We start from the raw sequence: 21,323 nt of genomic DNA on the forward strand, positions 1-21,323 counted from the left end.
GCAGCAGCAGCAGCAGCAGCAGCAGCAGCAGCAGGAGTAACAGCAGCAGCATCACCATCGGCAACAACAACATTCCCATCAGTGACCCGACCTAACCCCTCTGCGACCCGACCTGACCCCCGCGCGTGCTCGCGACGTGACGCACCTGGCGTATGCGCTCCATGTCGATCTCGGCGAGCCGCCGCTTCTCCCACTTGTAGTGCTTCATGCACTTACGCTTCGCCGCGCGACAGAACTCGCCCGTCTCGACAAACACGTCCGCCACCAGGGGGCAGCCGCAGACCTCGTCCGGCCCGACCTACAAATAAATAGATAGACAGGTAGATGGATGGCTGGATGGATAGTAGATAGATAGACAGGTTAATGGATGGCTGGATGAATAGTAGATGGATAGATAAATATACAGAGAAACAAACAGAAAGACACTCAAGGAGGGCAGATAAACAGACAGACCAACAAAACAAAAATACCGACCAACAGACCAACAAGATAGACCGACCAACCAACAGATCAAATAACAAGACAGACCGACAGACCAACAAAACAGACCAACAGACCGACCAACCAACAGACCGAAAAACAAGACAGACCGACAGACCAACAAAACAGACCGACAGACCAACCAACCAACAGATCAAATAACAAGACAGACCGACAGACCAACAAAACAGACAGACCGACAGATACACACACCGACACAGGTACAGAGATCAGCGGAAGCAGCTCATTACAAACAAACGGACGGGACTGGCACACGTGTTGTCTCTTACCTTCGGTTCCTTGGAATGTTCCGGACACAGAACGCGCAGTCGCTTGCAGTAGGTCTTGTTGTTCTCGTTGAACGCGTCGCAGAACATCGACTGTCCCTCGATGCGCGTCTTGTAGATGGACCCAAACGACGTGTGGCTCTCGTACTGCGGGGTGCAACGTGAACGCGGCGTGAATAAATATCGCACTCGGCGCCCGACTAACATAACGAGTGGGCACAAGCAGCTGTCAAGGGGATCCAACTCTTTAGCAATGGTCCGCGACAGTCACAGATATTCTAGCCTTTCCATAATGATCCGTGAGTCACAGGCACTCCAGCCCTTCTACAATAACCTACGGCTGTTACAAGGACACTAACGGAATATGCCACAATAGTCGAATATAGACATGGGGACTTTAACCCCCTCCACAATGATTCCATATAGATTCACATTCTATATTCTATATTAAATTAGATTATATTAGATCTTATTCTTATTATTCTAATTATTAGATTTATTTCTTATTATTATTTTATTTCTTTATTTTATTTTATTTATTTTATTTCTTTATTTCTTATTTTATTTCTTATTATTAGATTTATTCTTATTATATTAGATTTCTATATTTCTATATTTAATATATTCTATATCATAGATTCTATATTCCATATAGATTCACGATCATCACAGGGACTATGTAACACTGTTCACGACTAGTGAAAGAAACTCTAGATCTAACCACCCTCTCTGCGACGTCCACCTCACCTTACCCGCTGCAATTCACCACTACTTCGACCTCACCTTGACCTTTACATCACTTTGACCTCTACGTCACGCCGTGACCCCCTCAAGTCTCACCTTGGCAAAGCATTTCTCCATGTGTCGCAGCGCGACGCGTGCGTTCACCTCGTGGCCGCAAGTAACGCAGAATATGTTCAACTCGCTCTCCTCACTCTCATTGTCCGTCGCTCCCTGCAGGATGCACACAAGCTACCGTTATACACTGACATCGAGGAAGGCAGGGAGGGAGTCAGGAAGGAAGATAGGGAGGGAGGGAAGGAGGGAGGGGAGGCAGCAGAGGAGTGAGGGAGGGAGGGAGGATGGGAGGGAGCAGGGGAGGGAGGGCACGTCAGGCAGTACATGTTATCAAGAGTAGATAATAACACAAGAGATGTTATGCGGCTAATACCTGTACTGTTACTATTTACTTTCTGCCGTACATACTAAGTAGATCAAGGGAGGGAGATGGTGAAGGAGCGAGAGAGGGAGGAAGGGAATAGGAATTGAGGCAAAGAGTGAAGGAGGGAGAGGGAGAGATTGGGAGTGAGGGAGGGAGAAATGTAGGCAGGGAGAGAGGGAGGAAGAGTGAGAAAGGGAAGAAGGAAGGGAGTGATGGGGAGGGAACGAGGGAGAGAATGAGTAAAGCAGGAAGGGAGGCTGGTAGTGAATGAATGAGTGAAGCAGGGAGGCCAGTAGTGAAGGATCGAGAGAGAACGAGAGAGGAAGTGAGTAAGTGAAGAAGGCAGACCCCCGAAGCGAGGGAGGGAGGCAGCGCATCCCCCCCCCCCACGGCGCATCATCGCACACCAACCTCGTCGTCGTTGGCGACGGCGGCGTGGCGCGCTCGCTCCATGTGCGCTTCCAGCTCCTGCTGCCGAACGTCGAGCTCCCCCAGGTGGCGCCGCGCGTCCTGCTGCCGCCGCCGGATCTTCTCGAGCGTTTTCTTGTTGTTCTCCTCGGCGATGCAGGGAGACGACTGCCACTGCTGGATGCGCTGCGGCAGCAGCTCGTAGATACGGCTGTGTGTGCGCAGGAGATAAACGGTAAGGTGGCGCCATCGAGTGGTGGGCAACGTCATAATTGGTTTTTTACATATTCATCTTTTTGTTTCTATCAATCTGTTACGTTCACCTGTACGCGGCTGTTAGAAAACGGAAAAAACTGTTTGGTGACACGATCGAGTGGCGGGTATCGTCATCATCGTTTTGTTTCAGTCAATGTGCTGAATATATACTATAAATATATATATAACGGTCACTTTGAGTGAAATGGCAAAAGCGGCGTTCGTGAAACGCATGGCTGTTCCATGGAGGTGGTTTTTTCTGCGTGACTGCTACTGGAGGGATATGCAAAAAGTGGCCTCTAAGGACAGGTTCACCGTTCTAGAGAGGTGGCAACTAACACAATATTGACTGAACTTATACTATCACATAATGTTAAATTATAAGGTATTTTAGTTTCTGAGCGTCAGCGTTAATGGCGGGGATGACATCAACGATGAAACAAGGTCGACGTGGATGAGACGATTAAAAAAACAACAATGATAGCACCAAGTATCGTGCATCTTGTCACGTATCGCATCTCGCGTCGTCTCACGTCATTGTCTCGCGCGGCGTCTCACGTCATTGTCTCGTGCGGCGTCTCGCATCATTGTCTCGTGTGGTGTCTCGCATCATTGTCTCGTGTGGTGTCTCGCGCGGTGTATCGCGTCATTGTCTCGTGCGGCGTCTCGCGTCATTGTCTCGTGCGGCGTATCGCGTCTCACGTCATTGTCTCGCGCGGCGTCTCACGTCATTGTCTCGCGCGGCGTCTCACGTCATTGTCTCGCGCGGCGTCTCACCTGCTCGCCATCTTCATGCCGCACTCGTCGTTGCAGTACTTGGATCCGGGCCGCGCCTCCTCGACGCATCCCGGCCCGAAGCACTGCACGACGACGGCGTCGCTCGCCGCCTCCCCCGCCGCCGCCGGCTCCTCATCCGCCGCCACCGCCCAGCCCCCCCTCTCCTGCGACTGTCCTCCGCCGTGCGCACGGCCCTTCGTCTGTAACAGGCGTGCAAGTCGGTTGTGAGAGAAGGAAGTGTTGTAGATACGTGATCGTAGCCGTGAATCTAACCATACCTACAACTCTCTCTCTGTCTCTCTGTCTCTCTGTCTCTCTCTCTCTCTCTCTCTCTCTCTCTCTCTGTCTCTCTGTCTCTCTGTCTCTCTCTCTCTCTCTGTCTCTCTGTCTCTCTGTCTCTCTCTCTCTCTCTCTCTCTCTCTCTCTAATCCTTACTGTAGCCCTAACAGTAACGGTAAAATCGTGATGGTAACCTTAACTGCGATCCTTATACTAAAAATAAAAATAAAAATAAAAATAAAAAACCGTAACAGTAACGATAGTCGTCATTTTAAGCACAACCAAAATGCCCATGTAGCCATCACCCTAGCCTTTACCCTAACCCTAATCATCATCCTAGCCCATATCTTAAAGCGTGTATTGCGAGAATTTTCCAGTGTTTTCCCCACTTTCATGATACCTACCGTTATTGCTTGAGTAACAGCAATTGTCTAGAGTAACAATAAAATGTCTTAGAACCTTCGTATTCACCGAAAACTGCCAGTTTCGAACTAATCGTTTTTTTAAACGTTTTTCATCTTGAACTAACAGGAAGTATGGATTAGCTTGTGGCACCACTGCTTATCTGCCATAGACATAGTACAGGCACGCACTTGTTTTTAATTCATCACCGACACAAATACAAGTTTACCAATTCTGCCATTAGGCATTGTCGCGACACGATAAAATGCATTGCTGTTACGATGTGTTCATATCCAATTTTCTAAGCTATAACTGCATAAAATCTTAGGATTTTTAATGTTGGTGTAATCAGTGATATTTTCGCTGTCAGGTGAGACTATTTTTCAGCTATATTTAGTTTTTCTGAGCAAAAATCTCGCAATACACACTTTAACCCTAACCACATCCCTCGCCCTCACCCTAACCCTTACTCTAACCATAACCCTTAACCATAACCCTAACCCTGACCATCACTCAAGGCGTATCTCGTAATCTTGCGACAGCACCAACCTTTTTGTACTTGGTCTTCTTCTTGAGGCGTGACTGCGGCTCCTCCTCCCAATCCTCGTCTTCCTCCTCCTCCGCGCGCGCCCGCGACCGATGGTACTTCTGCCAAACAGAGACGCACGCTTGTTTAGCACTAACAACGCCAGGGGGCGAGCTCAATTCACACACACACACACTACAAGTCTCTCGCGGATGTATTTTAGCCCCTGGGTATGACGTTTCGTTCGCGGACCAACCTTCGAGTGAGCCGAGCTCTTTGCGCGCCGCTGAGACTGGCCACCGGCGCCACCTCCCACGTGGCGGAAAGCATCGGTGCTGCCCTCGTATTCCGTGGTGGCAAAAACGCTCGGCATAGGTCGCTCGAACGGTTTCAGCTTCCCAGGTTTTCCACCCGTCAGCAGGCTCTAGGGGATAAGAACAGGTTGCTAGTGAAGTAAATGTAAAGTGTTTATATATATGCTACCAGTGGACTAACCCCCTACTGTAGCATTTACTGTGAAAGCAGCTGAGGGCCTCAGAGTTACTGAAACGGAGATATGCACCGCCCTATGCGCCATATGCGCGGGAAGGATTTAACCTAACTTAACTTTAACTTATATATATATGTGTGTGTATATATATATATATATATATATATATATATCAGAAGTAGACAATAGGGAAGGAGTGTGACTTCAATAAACCAGGCGAAAATTCGTCATTTACTAGCCTCTAGATACCTACGATTTACTACGCGTACTCAACACAACTTGAGCTCCAATCGTTCACAGTACACTTCGCCTAGCATTCGTGCTAAAAATCGTTTCCTTCGGTATACACCCGCAATCGGAGCGATACAGACTAAACGTAACGACACGATTCTCCATTCTGTTGCAGCAAATCGACTCCATAACCCGCCCCCAACTTTGAAACAATAGGCTAGCTCTAACGAAATCTTGTGCACTCTTGCTGCCGACATCGACATCGGACACTTGGACGATTCAACGCCAACACTCGCGCGACGCTAATCTTTGACCTATTTACAGCTGAATGCCCCCACGCACGCACGCCCAACCCACAATTAGCAGCGCTCCAGCTCCAATCTCCCTAGTGAGCCAACACCGCATCGCCGAGGGCCACGAAGATGTGCGCAGAGTTCGGTTAGTAGCTGCTATTTGGGTCAAGTTAGCGGGTTGTATATACATCTCGCGTATTGCTAGTCAACAGAATGAGAATCTTCTGTCGTAATGTTTAGTCTGTATTCTCCGGACTTGCGAGTGTTACGAGGAAACGATTTCGCACGATGCTAGGCGAATGTACTGTGTCGATTTAGCAGCTCAAAGTGGTTCGAGTTACGCTTTTAGCTGTAAATCGTAGGAATTCTAGGGCCTAGTAAATGAACGAATATTCCCTTGTTTATTGAAGTCACACTCCTTCCCTATTATCTAACTTCTGTATTATATATATATATATATATATATAATAACTAACACCTCCCTCTCTCATAACTGCGCATAACGCCCAGGACCCGGCAATCTATCAATAATCTAATCTAGGAATCTCAAACTGGGCTCACCAGATTCTTGCACTGCCTTCGCGGCACTGTTCTGCCGAATTTTGTTGGGTCCGCCGAACTTGCGCATGTCCTGGAAAACGGAGACAAGATGAGACCATGTAAATTGTATGCATGATGGCGAGACGACACTTCGTCTGATCAGCCAGTCGCGACAAGCGATTTTTGCGAGCATACATCATTACCTTATACATATTATCAGGAGTGAATTGCCAGACAAATTTGTTTCGTTCGCTCTGATATTATTACATCTGACACAGCGAGGCCTTAGCAGCACTCTTAGCTTAATTGAGTTTAATTGGAAAGGAAAAGTCACTCATGACTCAGATATTCGTATAAACGATGGTCTTAGTGTATATTAATATTATATACACATTATACATTATTTCATATTATTTTTTATGCTAATATGTACATGTATATGTTATAAATTACGATAAGAATTCTATAGTGTCATTGCAATGCTCTGTCACCCTGCATCAGGCCACCCTTAGATGTGCATATGTATATTGTATATTTCTGTTTTTGTGTATATGTTTTTGCGGAATACGAAATTATGTTTTTGTTTTTTTGGCGAAACGAAATAATTTTTGTTTTGGTTTAATCGGCCAATAAAATGTGTCGAGTAGCGGGCCACCGCCTGGCTAAGTTTGGCGCAGTCGGTCGGTTAAACTAAAAGGGAAACAAGCAATATTTTATCTTAGGCCTTCATCCATCACTCAGTACCATCTTCTGAGTGACACACAGTCTCATCACAGCAAATCGGTTCACACAGCTAGGGTCTCCCGATATCTGCCCTACAGAATATATTTTTTCCCCCCCCCCCCCCCCCCCCCCCCCCCCCCCCCCCCCCCCCCCCCCCCCCCCCCCCCCCCCCCCCCCCCCCCCCCCCCCCCCCCCCCCCCCCCCCCCCCCCCCCCCCCCCCCCCCCCCCCCCCCCCCCCCCCCAAAAAAACAACAAAAAACCCCGCACTCACAGAGGGCGCCACTGCGGCTGGCGGTCGCTCCCTCGTCAGACCGGTTCCCCGTCCACGACTCATTGTAACCACAACGACGACCGCGACACGGAATAACATCATGAATAAATACCGTACATATATTTACATAGTAATTACAGGATTTAATATCAGCGCTGCGCGGTTCCGCGTTCGTCACCAGGTGTGCGTCCGTACCTTGCCAGAAGTCGCAGGTCGCGCAGTTCGGTCTGGACGTGGCGGCAGCGCACTCGCCTCCGCATCGACCGATCGACTCACCGCCGCGTCGCTCGCTGTCGTCGCGCCGCGCCGACTTCTGCGAAACAATGACGGGAGGCAGAGATGTGACGGGCGCGCAGGATACTAGCGATGAACATACATGCTACACGATAATGTGTAATGTGTGTGGTGTGGTGCTATGCTATATATGCGTATATATATGTAAGTGTGGTGTGTGTTTATATCTGCACACGCAACACATACACACACACTATATATGTGTATATACAGGCAGGCCAGGAACAGGGTCAACATACATGTACACGTTATGTATGTGTGTGTGTGTGTATTATATGCACACACACACCCACACACACACACACACACACATATATTATATTTATATATATATATATATACTATATATATTATATATATATATATATATATATATATATGTATATACATGTATCCGGAATACATAATCACAAATTTGTCATTATTTACTCCTGACATGTATGCATATATGTATATGAATATGTATATGTGTAGTGCAGATTAAAAATCACATTACTGTCTATTAAAATGTGTGCGCGTACCACAGACGACCAGCTATGCTAGTGTGCAGTTAGTCCTGTGTCCCAGAACATGTGACAACAGACACGCCGCGGCACGTGACAACACACAAGGACGACAATTGACACAAAACGAACCTTTGAGTGTTTCGAGGAACTGGCGGGCCAGTCGCTGTCGCTGCCGCTGTTCTCCACCAAGTGGCGGTGCGACTCGTGCTTCGACTTCTTGCTCTTGTATTTGATGCGCAGGTTCGGATTGCGTTCTGGTAAAGCGTAGAGAAGTGACCGAGAACAAAAACATCATAGAAAGATGAACATCATCCACGCATCAAGCAATGCTGTTAGCGCCACCTATGTCATCAAGCAACGCTGTTAGCGCCACCTATGTCATTAAGCAACGCTGTTAGCGCCACCTATGTCATCAAGCAACGATGTTAGCGCCACCTATGTCATCAAGCAATGCTGTTAGCGCCACCTATGTCATCATTACCACGAGCACAGCTAACAATCCACACTTCTACACGTATCTGTATCATTTATATAGATAGCTTCACAGCATTACCGGTATGTGTTACCGGTACGGCATTTGTCTAGACAGGCGAGGAAGGCGATCCCATCCTGTACCAGAAAAACCTACGTGTCGCAGACACAAACATTGTCGCGCTGACGGAAAACGAGCGCGGCATGACTGAAGTCTATTTACGCACCTCTGCACATTTCGCAGAAGAACTGTCTGATGCTGTTGGCATGCTCCTGTGTCACACTGATGCAGTCTCCATGGAACCACTCGTTGCAGTTGTCACACCCTCTGCCGGCGCACAAGAAGAATGGAGTTACAACCCCCAAGCGACAAGTAAGACCCGTTCCGATAACAACGTTGCATACGGTACATTGTATCGAATTTCATGGTATTTTAACAATGCAAATTTAAAACCTACAAAATTTTTAGATATTATTTGAAAAGCATTGTAAGAATAAACTATGAGCATGCCATTACAAGCGTTTGTAGCAATGTAAGTGCATGCACACGCTCTTACATCATAAACCTCGAGGTATCCGTGGATCTGCATATGCAATATTTGATTGCGTTGGATTCGGTGTGTTGCGACGGCATGTTGCGAACAAGCTGGTCGACCTTCGCCTGTCGTTCTGGCAGCGCAAACTGCTTAGCAATATCTTTCTTCTGCAACGGATAACTTGTTTTAATGGACAAATTTATCGGTTAGTTCAGGCGACGCAAAAAGCTTCACTGTCGACAGGCTAGCATATAAGTTAGTGTCACTGGATAAATGCCTATGAATGGAATCAGTGGGATATATGTGGATCATTATCTCAAATATTCCTAGCTCTAATCTCATAGCTCACATTGTCTCGGCCACAGACATGTGGCAGACACAACGAGTAGTGTAGTACTACAGCTAAAGTTTACATACTTACACTAAGGGTACACACACGAGTTTAGCCACAACTTTGCGCACAACCACACCAAGGGGCGAACGAAGTCGCAGGTATACTCTCATTATTTGGTCACGCAAGAGAATAAGTGCACAGTTCAAACTTCATCAACACACATGGCATGCCTCTACGTCAGAGGCCACCGCAATGATACGCGCACCGCAATGATACGCGCACCGCAATGATACGCGCACCGCAATGATACGCGCACCGCAATGATACGCGCACCGCAATGATACGCGCACCGCAATGATACGCGCACCGCAATGATACGCGCACCGCAATGATACGCGCACCGCAATGATACGCGCACCGCAATGATACGCGCACACTTGCAAAATTGTTGGTAGTCGCGGTTGTTACTGTTGTACATGGTTACTTAGTGCTTAGAGCTGAGCCGAAATCAAGCCTGCATAGGTAAGCATGGCTGGACTGGATGATGGGCCATTTCCAAGATCGATCAGCATTTAACTCCGATAATGTACGAGCAGTATCGAGTAACAATAAACTATTACTACTAGTACTACTAGTACTGCTGAGAGGGTCTATGTCCCCCGGGGTACTGCCGAAACGTACCCTGGGTACGGTCCGGTATACCGGAACGTACCCTGGTCACTATTTGATATGGTTAGGGTTAGGATTAGGGTTAGGGTTAAGGTTAGGGTTAGGGTTCAGGTTCGGGTTAGGGTTAGGGAGTAGGCGTAGGCGACTCCCTATAGACTCGTTAGTGGAGTAGACGAGGTACGGTCCGGCATATTAGATAGTACCAGGGTACGTTCCGGTATACCGGACCGTACCCAGGGTACGTTCCGGCAGTACCCCGGGGGACATAGACCCTCTCAGCGCCACTAACGCAATGATTCACTATGTTCATGATTGCCAATACTCAATAGTTGGCTGCTTAGACAGCTCAAATCGAGTCAAACGAGCATTCTGGCGAAAAACTTGTGTGTGTATCCTCAGCCTTACTCACGGTCACGGTTTGTGTCGCACAAGGACTGTTCCCTGGAGAAACAGTAGGGCCTAGACCGAGTAGGCTCTGACTCATGACCTGTCATTTCCCGATGCTAATTTACTTTACGATTTACTAACCGAGTTAACTCTAGTAATAGTAATGCTGATAGGGTCTATGTCCCCCGGGGTACTGCCGGAACGTACCCTGGGTACGGTCCGTTATACCGGAACGTACCCTGGTACTATCTAATATGGAACCGTATATATGCCGTACCGTACGGCGTACCTCGCCTACTCCACTAACGAGTCTAGGTAGTCGCCTACGCCGGCCAGGGTACGTTCCGGTATACCGGACCGTAACCAGGGTACGTTCCGGCAGTACCCTGGGGGACATAGACCTTATGAGTATGAGCAATAGTAATACTATGTTAATTACTAACCAAATTACGTGATATTGTTAGAATGCAAGTAAGGACAAAAACAACAAGTGTAGGAGAGCAACACTAAGTTTACATACTCAATTTAATAAACACGACATATATCTGTCTAAAAACATGCAATTTATGAAGAAATATGCTGAATCGGCTGCACTAAAACTGGAGACAACTTCTAGCCGCCTATTCGTCACGGAATCAAAAATACAAATAACATGTTTTATTGTTGTAGAAGTTACATAATTATAAATATATGTTTGACGGTTTGGATGTTTACAGATGGGTTTTTGATAGTATACATATATATAGATATAAGATATAATATTGGCAATTGTGCGTACGAATAGTTCTTAATGCCATATTGCCATTGGACGGTGGCGCCCAGCGACAAGAGCGGTAGTTGCCAAAAGCTAGCGTCACACTCCGCATTCCGAGTCGCAGAAGGCAGAAAGGTTCGATATGATATGACTACTAGGCACTTTAATTTAATTAAATTTTTTTTTAGGGTTAGGGTTAGGGTTAGGGTTAGGGTTAGGGTTAGGGTTAGGGTTAGGGTTAGGTAGTCATATCCTAAGTGCCTAGTAGTCATATCATATCGCACCTATCTGCCGGGTGCTTCCGAGTCCGCTACCGTCGAACTGGTTTATTCCACGTTATTCGCACTTTATAATTATATTTCACGCGAGATGGCGCCAAAGAGTCATTTCTAAGCACAGAATTTTTTAATATTATTGGATGGTGGCGCCCTCAGTGCAAAGACTGCGCATGCGTCAAATGCTAAGGGTCATGGCGGATGCGCAGTCAAATGCTAAGGGTCATGTTATGTTCTCATAGCGGCATGTAAACAAACGGTACATATGCTACCTTCCTGGTAACGCAAACGCAACCGGAATGCATAGCGGAATGCAACTTTCGAAACCACCTTCGAAGTGTAAAATAATGGAGTCCGATTCGGAGATGTCTTTGCCACTTTTCGTCCCATCACGGGACGAAGCGGTTACAGTCAAGAAGGCTTTTGAACTGAAATCAGGAATTAACTACTGCCGATTTCGAGCATATGTAGGTAAGTAACTTAACATAAAATTTGTGGCCTATAAATAATCATGATTATATATTCATATTGATCTAATCGCAGTTTTTACCTCCGCGCAAACGGAGGTCATGCAATCGCTCGCGTGTGTGTGTTCGTGTGTGTGAACAGCTGTCGTACCAAAACTTGGAATCTGCACAATCTCGAGATTGTGCAGCGATTGTGCTGCCCAAACTGCGGATTCCCTAGTTTGGCTGACCAATCTCAAGATTGGGCAAACTGAAAACAGTCGGTGATTCAACAACTGCTCATAGCGAGTGTTAGTCCGAGATTCCTCTGACCAATGTCTAACCCACACCAAATCCACCAAAGTCGTCGGTGTGGGTGTTGTGCCCAAACTTGGAATCTTGCACAAACTTGGAATTTCAGCGCATCCGCAGTTTGGGCAACCAATCTTGAGATTGGTCAGCCAAACTAGGGAATCCGCAGTTTGGGCAGCACAATCGCTGCACAATCTCGAGATTGTGCAGATTCCAAGTTTGGGTACAACATGGGCATTGGTCAGAGGAATCTCGGACTAAGCGAGTGTGTGGTGCAAACTAGGAAGAGATTTATCTCATATTTATCCAATTATTTATTATAATCATTTAATATTTATAGAAAGGTGCCAAACACATTGAGGAAAGAAGGTATACGACCTTATAGTAATATGATATAACATTTGAAATCCTAATAATCATATGTTTGTGCAAGCTCTGTTTACCTCTGTTTGCCCAATCTCAAGATTGGTTGCCCAAACTGCGGATGCGCTGAAATTCCAAGTTTGTGCAAGATTCCAAGTTTGGGCACAACATAGCCAGCAGCGATCGAGCCAGCTGTTATACACACGCTCAACCGATCGATCGATTCAGCACCAGCTCGCCTTAGGGCGACCAGTCAGCAGCAGCTCGCCTTAGGGCATCCAGTCAGCAGCAGCCAGCAGCGAGCCAGCTGTTATACACATGTATACACAGTGCTCGAAATAAGAAAAAAAATGTGGTTGTCCTGCGGACAACCCAGGCATCAAATCGGGTTGTCCGCAACAATTTCTGGTTGTCCCAAAAAATATCCCGAAATCTTCTATTTTCAATCACATAATAATGTGATCAGAAAACACCTAAAAACAGTGGCGTAGCCAGGATTTTTTAACAAGGGGGGGCAAAAACAGCAAACTGCGCAAAATAGTGGATGACTTAATATTTTACTGGCTCCTCCGCCTCCCTCTCCACACCCTACGGCTCCTCTACCTCTCAGCTCTGCAATCTTTGTTTTGGGCGCCATATGCGAAAAGGTGACATTTTTGTTCATTGTTCTCTGCTCCCAAGATATGTAATTGTTCAGTGGTGGGTCTATGATTCCAAGGAGGGGGGGAAACAGGCGGGGGTTATGCGGTGTCCTCCCCCAGCAAATTTCCGAAACTTGCCTGGTATTGCTGGTTCCAATATCGCGAGTTCTACCTCTCATAGTCATAATATAACAATTATATATCCTGACATATACCAGTAGCTGGTCCCATATTTTTATCTTATTCACGATTTAATTCACGATTAAGATTTCTTGATGAGCTAGAAAACACTTGGATTTGAAGTATGAAACTGAACATTATTGTGCCAGCTAGCCTACACTAGTTGGTTGGGATTGATTGTCAGTTCAGATGCAAAATATTAAAAGCAAAAGGCTATACACCATAGATTAATTGGGTACCACGCGTATATAAGATAGCCGAGTCGGTTTAGAGTTAGTGTTAGGGTTAGGGATAGGAATAGGGTTTCTTGGTTGTCCACCGGACAATGTCTCAGACTGGTTAGGTTGTCCGGCGGCAATTCTGGTTGTCTCGGACAACCGGACAACGCTTATTTCGAGCACTGTATACATGTTACACGTTACAGTTAATTTAATTATGATTATGTCACGTCTACGCCTACGGTCTAAATCCTTCTAAGTTTTGAATTACCACTTTGCATTGTCTAAATTAACAGTGCGAATGGAGTGACAATTAATGTCATGCCAAATGAAATTGGACAAAAAGTTAGCTGAACTTAATTTGCAAATTATGCTCCAAGTCCAAATTGATTATTTATTTATTAAGTAAATTAAAGGGATACTGTCTGGAGTACTGGGAATTTTTAAGCGTAAGATTAGTTATGCTTTTAACTTAAGTCATTAACTAAAGTTAAACAAAGACAACTTGACAAGTTTAATGAATTATAAAAATCAGTTCGGCCAAACCCCAAATTCGGAAGTCTCGGGTCGTTGAACTTCCAAATTTGGAAGTTTTCGTACTCTTTTTCCCTTTCGGCAAGCGTATACCTTGATGTGTGGAATATTGAATGTCTGGAAAATCTGTGAGGTGAGTATATGTTCAAAAGTGGTTGAATTTGTTGAAAATAGATGACAATAGTTTAATAATTGATAATTAATAAATTTTAATAAATTATTACAAATATGTGTGTATTTTAAGTTATTCCTTTGATTCACCACTCAGTTTATAATGCATTTTTATTTATAAAGATTATCAGAAATTTCTCAAATTAGCACTAGTATTACTCATTAGGCAAGCCTTCATGCAGTTTGGAGCACTGAGGCTGTTTTCAAACTGTACAGTATGTACGTATACAGTGTGAATTGTATGTTCATTGATTGATGATAACCAGATGCAATTTAAATAATAAATTTATATTGATTTTTAGGTTTATCATGAATTTGTAATTATTTATTTTATCTATTTATTTTTTTGCACAGGGAAAGAAGAGATCACCCCAAGGAGCATCCATTTTCTGGATTCAAGTGGTGTTGTGAAGGAAAATGAGCATCCCTTCATAGTTGTCAAAACCGATACCTACGAGTGCATGTATGGCAGAGACCGGCATGCTGCACGGAAGCTCAAAGGGCAGGCTAAGGATGAGGAACGTATGATAGTGAGTGCCACTGAGTGTTTTCCATTATTATAATTAATTTGTTTAATTTGTTTATATTGGGTCTCTTATGACATGAATGGATGTAATTTCAACAATGTAAAATTTAATGATTTGCCCTTAGAAATTTCGAAGAACAATGACATCCTAGGAAAAAGCAAAAACTCCTCTTTCTCATGACATAGTGCATATCATCTACTACTATCATCAACTAATTTTTACTTCAATGTACCCTTTTACGTGGAATTGCCCAACTATAAAAATGATAAAAATTATGAAAACTACAGCTTACAAGTATGGCTGATTCTGTTAAGTGTAGTAAGGTAGCATATGTTGGTGCAACGCGCTGCCGAGGTACTGACGTAATACTGACGTCACTGCATGTACCGACGACGTCACTGCATGCACGCGAGCACCGCGCATGTGCGGCCGGCATGTGCGGCATGTGGGTTAATTATTCTCGGCTGAGCCGAGCGCCAACTCCTCTCAGTGTTGCACCACGACATGAAATAATATAGTTCTCGTCTAATGATGTAGCCAATTATTCTCGGCTGAGACATGTGCCAACTCTTCTCAGCGTTGCACCACATGCAGTATAAACTATAAAGGCCTTGTATAATGATGTAGCCAATTATTCTCGGCTGAGACATGCGCCAACTCCTCTCAGTGTTGCACCACAACATGGAATAATATAGCAACTTTTTGTAGGCTTGCGTAGGTAAATGGATGAGTGCTTACCTATTCTGTCTTGCAAATAGTTGTTGCTACTATGTACGATGGGAGCTTCCATCTTTAATCTGAAGACACTTAAACGTACGCGCCATCTCGTGGCAACTTTCATAACGATCCCAACAAACATACCTTTGAGAAGGTTCCTGATACCATCCCTGTGCATTCCACTGTTTCGGCGTGTATGTGAACACATTTGGGACTAACAGGGTTCACTAGAATCCCACCACTCCACCACAGAGTCACCGCAGTAGACGTTAGATGAGCGCTGTCGCTCCGCGGCACTTGTTTTGTTAACTGATCATTCTGTTGGTGCATTTCAAGGTGGCCCTTCCACCCAATAAAAACAAAAAGTAATAAATATTGTAGAGGCCTGGGTAGTGGCATAGACAAAGTAGGTATAAGGTGGAAACAATTACTTTTTCCAGATCTACTTTATGATTCAATTATCAAATCAAGGATCCCTAAATTTAATAATTTTGAATTTACGTATGTTCAATTTCATTCATTTAAATTATATACAGGAAGACCACCCTATGCCACTGAAACGGACATATCGAAATTGTCAAGCTTCACGAAAGAAGGGATGCCCAGCAACAATGGTCTTCAAAGAAGTCATTTTGTTTACCGACTACAAGGTTTGTTTAGGTTGCGGCACAACGTGTGGAGATACAAGGCCGTTCTTGCTAGTGTTATCTGCCCCACGCACTCCCAACCACAGAAACTATGCAATGAACATTTGTTGAAGGATATATTCATCATGCAAAATCAGAATAAATTAATCACAACTGCATTTTCCTCATAATATTTTACTTAATATTGCTGCTAATAGCTTAATAAAAGGGGGATTTTGCTGCATTATTTTCCTATAATATGTTACAAAGAAAAAATCTCAATCATGAATCTTGGCCCATCACAATATTTATATTCCATTTCAGGGTTCTCCCCAGGATGAAATTGAAACTGGGGGAGGGGGGGGGGGAGGGGGGGGAAACTAGGGGGGTCCGGGGAGCGTGTTTTTTACCGTAATGCGTAAAATCGCCACCACACCATAGACGGTGTTTGGGGTACTTGTCTATAAGGCAGCCGAGTCGGTACAGTTTGTGTTAAGATTTGTGCTTGTGTGGGGTCTTCAGTGCATGCGTAGTGTAGGCCGGTTATTCATTAGTGGTACCGTAAAAATACACGCGTCCGGAGGCCTGGTCGAATGGGAATTCTTTACGATCGATTTCCGCGCTGCCAAACTTTTATTGTGGTGGAATTTAAGGGGGGTTTAAACGGGGCGCAACGATTGAAACGTGGGGGGAGTTTTACCAAACGGGGCGGGCGCGCCCCGTTTGCGCAACGTAGGGAGAACCCTGCATTTTCATACACTCTTGATATCAAGCTAGAATATTTTGCCTGGATTTTTATGCCTCCGTACCGAAGGTGCCGGAGGCATTATGTTTTCGGGTTGTCATGGGTGGGGGTGGCTAATCCCCCCGTCCGTCCGGATTTTGTTATTTACACGATAACTCGTATGAATTGATGGAATATCATCAAACTTGGTGAGAAGGTCGAGTAGGACGTGGCAATTAACTTATTAGATATCAAGTGAGACAGCAATGTCCAGGGGGAGGGGCTAATTCACCTGTCTATCCGGATTTGTTCGTTTACGCGATAACTCAAGTATGACTTGATGGAATGTCATCAAACTTTGTGAGAAGGCCATGCAATTAACTGCAATTAACTCATGCATAAGTCATAACCCATTCAATTTCGAGTGAGATTGCATAGTGGGGGGTGCTAATTTGCCCCCACCTCGGACCTCTGCCATTTATCAATGTGTGGCATGTGTGTATATTATTTATTTTACAAGAATGCATAGTCGAATTTATGATATCTATCGTTATTCCTAATTGATTATGCACATATGCAAAGTTTTTTCCATGAATTGAGTTTTTCCTGCATTTATGGAGAAAGTGCAATTAAAGTTGGCGTGTTTGTAGCTTTTCATATAATCTAAACGAAAGCTTGGTCAAATTAATAAGTATTGAAATTTCATATTATTGTAATTGATTATGCAAATATGCAAATTTTCTTCAAATTCTTATGTATTTGTTTCCAATTTTATTAGCTCACCTTGACATCGTCAAGCTGAGCTATTGCCATGGGTCGTCGTCCGTCGTACGTCCGTCCGTCAACATTTCGCTACGGTCAATGATAACTCAGGAACCGTTTCACTCACATGTTTGAAATTGGGTATAGTTGTTACTACTATGCTTCCATATTAAACGTCCTATTTTGGAGCACGCCAGTCGACGTACTTTCGAGCCACGGCAATTTTTTGGCAAAAATGGGAATTGCCATTAGTCAGTTCAGGTTCAACGGATTTTGCTCATTTTTGGTATGTGAATGAATAAGGGCTACGGGTTTTGATATTAAAAAAAAAAAATTATGCAATTTATGCAAAAAACGCAGATAACAAACAGTCTGTGGTGTCACACTCGTCTGGTTCATTTTACAAGATTTCATTGACAATATCTTTAATGCAAATTTGGTATTTCTTCTCCACCCTGCCGATAAAACGTCTATATTAGAGTAAAGTTTTACAAAACATGTCGGAACGCAGCATAACCTATTTATTTCGAACGCCTTCGCTACAAAGCGGGTATAGCGCCATCTACCGTCCCAAATTGTGATTCATTTTGGTTTATAAATTATTATTGCGATATACAGATGGCAACCGTGTGCTACCGCCTAGAAAAAATCATACGAAGTAAACACTTCCATGCAACCAATTAACCTTTGACAAAAGTTGTGTTATGGGCAGGGAAACACCATTGTCACGTGGTACATATAGCAGCTACGTGGAATAAGCGTATCCCTCTCAATCTTACACGTTACACATCGGGAGCTCCGCTTTTAGGCGGTGCCTAAATCTGAATATCATAAAAACGTTAAATGGCGATCATTTAGGTGTAACGCCATCACTCGCCCTCATCTCAGATTTTCACATCTCAAACATTTATTGAGTGAGCTACAGTGTCATTGACACTTTCATTTTATTTAGAATTGTTTGAGTTTTGAATATTGATATAATGCGCTGCGCGAGAGGGCGGACGCATACCAGTCGACTGCGCCCAGTCGAATTACTCTAGTTTTCTTCTAAATTTTGTCAACATGTCAAATTGTCCATTTTTAGATAAACAACACTGCATCAGAGTGGAAGAAACGGCAGATGAGCAAGGTCATCCGCAGTGCCTTGGACAATGGAGCGGTTGAGCTAACTCAAGAGCACAGAGTGTACATCAAGTACCCCACAGAGGAAGCCCACCAATCTGTCCATGAATTAGGACCGGTAAACAATATTGTTCCATCCTAATAAAGGGAAATTGTATAGATTCAGCCTAATGGGGACTTTGAGGAGTGAAACTTACTGAAAAAAAACTCAATTGTTTGTGTACAGTTATGATATTGTTCATTTAGTTATATTAACGGAGAGAAAGAATTCTGACAGTTATCGTTATACTGTATTTACATTAGTTCCCTTTCATTTGTTTCAGCGTGTCGCTTACATTTTCTAGTGAAATAAAACTTCATTCAGGAAACGAGTTCTTCTTTATGTAAGCGACACGTTCTAACACATTCCCGGAGTCTACTTGTGCTTTGCAGCAACAAAGGGCGCTCCGGGAATGTGTTAGAACGTGTCGCTTACATAAAGAAGAACTCGTTTCCTGAATGAAGTTTTATTTCACTAGAAAATGTAAGCGACACGCTGAAACAAATGAAAGGGAACTAATGTAAATACAGTATACTGATAACTGTCAGAATTCTTAACGAGTTCTTCTTTAGTTTGTCCATCTGTCTGAGTTACAGTTTGTAGTACTCGCGTGGCTATCCCATGACTAAATTTGAAGATCCATTTACCATTTAATGTGTATGTAACTTCAGAAGACAATATAGCTATTCGTTTTTGCTGTTAATTATGAAATCTTTGACTTACCTTGACTGGGAAGCATAACTTTCATACATGTTAACGAAAAGAATAGCTCATCTCAGCCGAGAATAATTGGCTATACATCATTAGACAAGGCCTTTATAGTTTATGCTGTGGTGCAACACTGGGAAGAGTCGGCGCTCGTCTCAGCCGAGAATAATTGGCTACATCATTAGACAAGGCCTTTATAGTTTATGCTGTGGTGCAACACTGGGAAGAGTCGGCGCTCGTCTCAGCCGAGAATAATTAAATTGGCCGTGGCCAGTCGTAAGAATTATTTATGGATTATTCTTACGACATGCAACGCGCATACGCATAATAGTTAATAGTAATATAATGCTAGTTTTGGAAGTCTTCTACGCCTACTACCTAACCCCAACCCGAACCCTAACCTCTCACACTAACCCCAACCCTAACCCTAACACTAATTATAAACCGACTCGATTTCCTTATATACGTGTTATATCTTACAAAAACAATCTATGCCTATGGTGTATAACCACACACGCAACGCATGCACATGCGCGTTGCATTTCGTAAGAATAGCCACTTCCAATTAAATTGGCTCCAAAATTCATCATGATTATTTATAGGCCACAAATTTTATGTTTTAAGTAGTACATGCGCGCGCGTACATGCAGTGACGTCATTACCTCGGCAGAGTGTTGCACCAACATATGCTACCTAAACAAACCGTGCTGTCGTATTCGTTATCGACAATGCAACCGGTTGTGTTTGGCCAATTTGTTGTTGTTTTCTCGATTAGTTTTTGAGAACTTTGAACGCCAAGTGTTTTATTTTGTTGTATTGTATACCTAACCATTCAATAAGTCTGTGTGAGTAATGGTTATCTGTTAAACAGTTCGTAGTACAACTATTGAACTAACTTTACTAAGCCTAAGGCAAGGGAGTAAGGCTAAGCTTTACCGAAGCCCCGTTGAATGCACTGTAAGTGTATACAAGATCCGTAATAAAATGATCAAATACATGACATTTGCTGGGACTATAGAGATGGTGCACCCGGTTCACAGCAATTCACACGCACAATGCGCGAGACCTCTAAAATTACGCACCGTCGTACGCAATGTACAGTTATGAGTATATATATATACAATAATACATAGTCATGATAGTGGCTTGAGGTACCTCCGGGGGGGGGGGGCACTCGCCTCGGAACTGCCAACTGGGTATAGGGGGGTGCCTCAGGGACTTTGAAACCTGACCCTGTCACTAACGGCTTTTCGCCCTAAAATACACCATGTCCCAATATACTGCACTAAAAAGTATACCCTGTTGCAATATTGCACACTTCGGTTATGTCCTGTCCTCCTGTCAACATAGGCAGATATTGGTCCAATATTGTTTTGCCAATATTGGGCCGATATATTGGGCCAATATCAGCTTGATGGGTGGGTACCCCAAGAAGACCGCTGTAAAATGTTAAGACTGTACCCTCGCATTAACCACACTCACGATATGGGGGTGTAAACGCTACTCTGACCAATAACCCTGTGCCAATAATGATGTTCGGAAAATATACCTTGTCCAGTGGCACGTCTTCATGCACTACCTTTAACAATGGATGTGCCCCCTCCGGGGGGAGGTACGGCAACCGTAATTCGCTGAAGCCTTTTTTTGGCGTTTGTTTGAGTTGAGGGCTGAGGCAATTGTTCACGATCTTCTAATGTAAAGTTTACAATAATGTTCGTTTTCATACCTAATCCGAGTGTTTTCTAGCTCACCAAAACTTAAATCGTGAATTTATTTCCAATGGCATTTCGAAGTCTGGATTAGCCGCCGCCATCTTTGTCTCGTTTGTGGGAAAGCAAATGGACTGCCGTATACCTGCAGCCTCGTAAATTAGAGAGACGG

The 21,323-nt window shown here is 44.3% G+C and overlaps 2 protein-coding genes across 2 annotated transcripts in view; one reads left to right on the forward strand and one right to left on the reverse strand.

Annotated features, from left to right (window-relative positions):
• Positions 1-6: 6 nt before the first annotated feature.
• Positions 7-10,497, reverse strand: LOC106816731 (CXXC-type zinc finger protein 1-like). The gene is made up of 13 exons (XM_014821348.1): positions 10,345-10,497; positions 8,954-9,099; positions 8,624-8,724; positions 8,055-8,179; positions 7,321-7,438; positions 6,152-6,221; positions 4,833-4,998; positions 4,600-4,698; positions 3,370-3,494; positions 2,341-2,548; positions 1,608-1,721; positions 771-914; positions 7-298 (listed from the first exon to the last, which is right to left on the reverse strand). The coding sequence occupies exons 1-13, from the start codon at positions 10,417-10,419 to the stop codon at positions 92-94; spliced, it is 1,698 nt and encodes a 565-aa protein (XP_014676834.1). The 5' UTR covers positions 10,420-10,497; the 3' UTR covers positions 7-91.
• Positions 10,498-11,357: 860 nt separating this feature from the next.
• The window catches only part of LOC106816733, a gene marked incomplete in the record, with an annotated part of 17,321 nt that continues 7,355 nt past the window's right edge, over positions 11,358-21,323 (forward strand). The window contains 4 exon segments of the mRNA XM_014821350.1: positions 11,358-11,822; positions 14,571-14,746; positions 15,997-16,110; positions 18,657-18,812. Of these exon segments, the coding sequence (XP_014676836.1) occupies positions 11,651-11,822; positions 14,571-14,746; positions 15,997-16,110; positions 18,657-18,812 (618 nt within the window).

This window comes from Priapulus caudatus, unplaced genomic scaffold (genome assembly GCF_000485595.1).
Source record: "Priapulus caudatus unplaced genomic scaffold, Priapulus_caudatus-5.0.1 Scaffold1469, whole genome shotgun sequence".
Taxonomy (NCBI): Eukaryota; Metazoa; Priapulida; class Priapulimorpha; order Priapulimorphida; family Priapulidae; genus Priapulus; species Priapulus caudatus.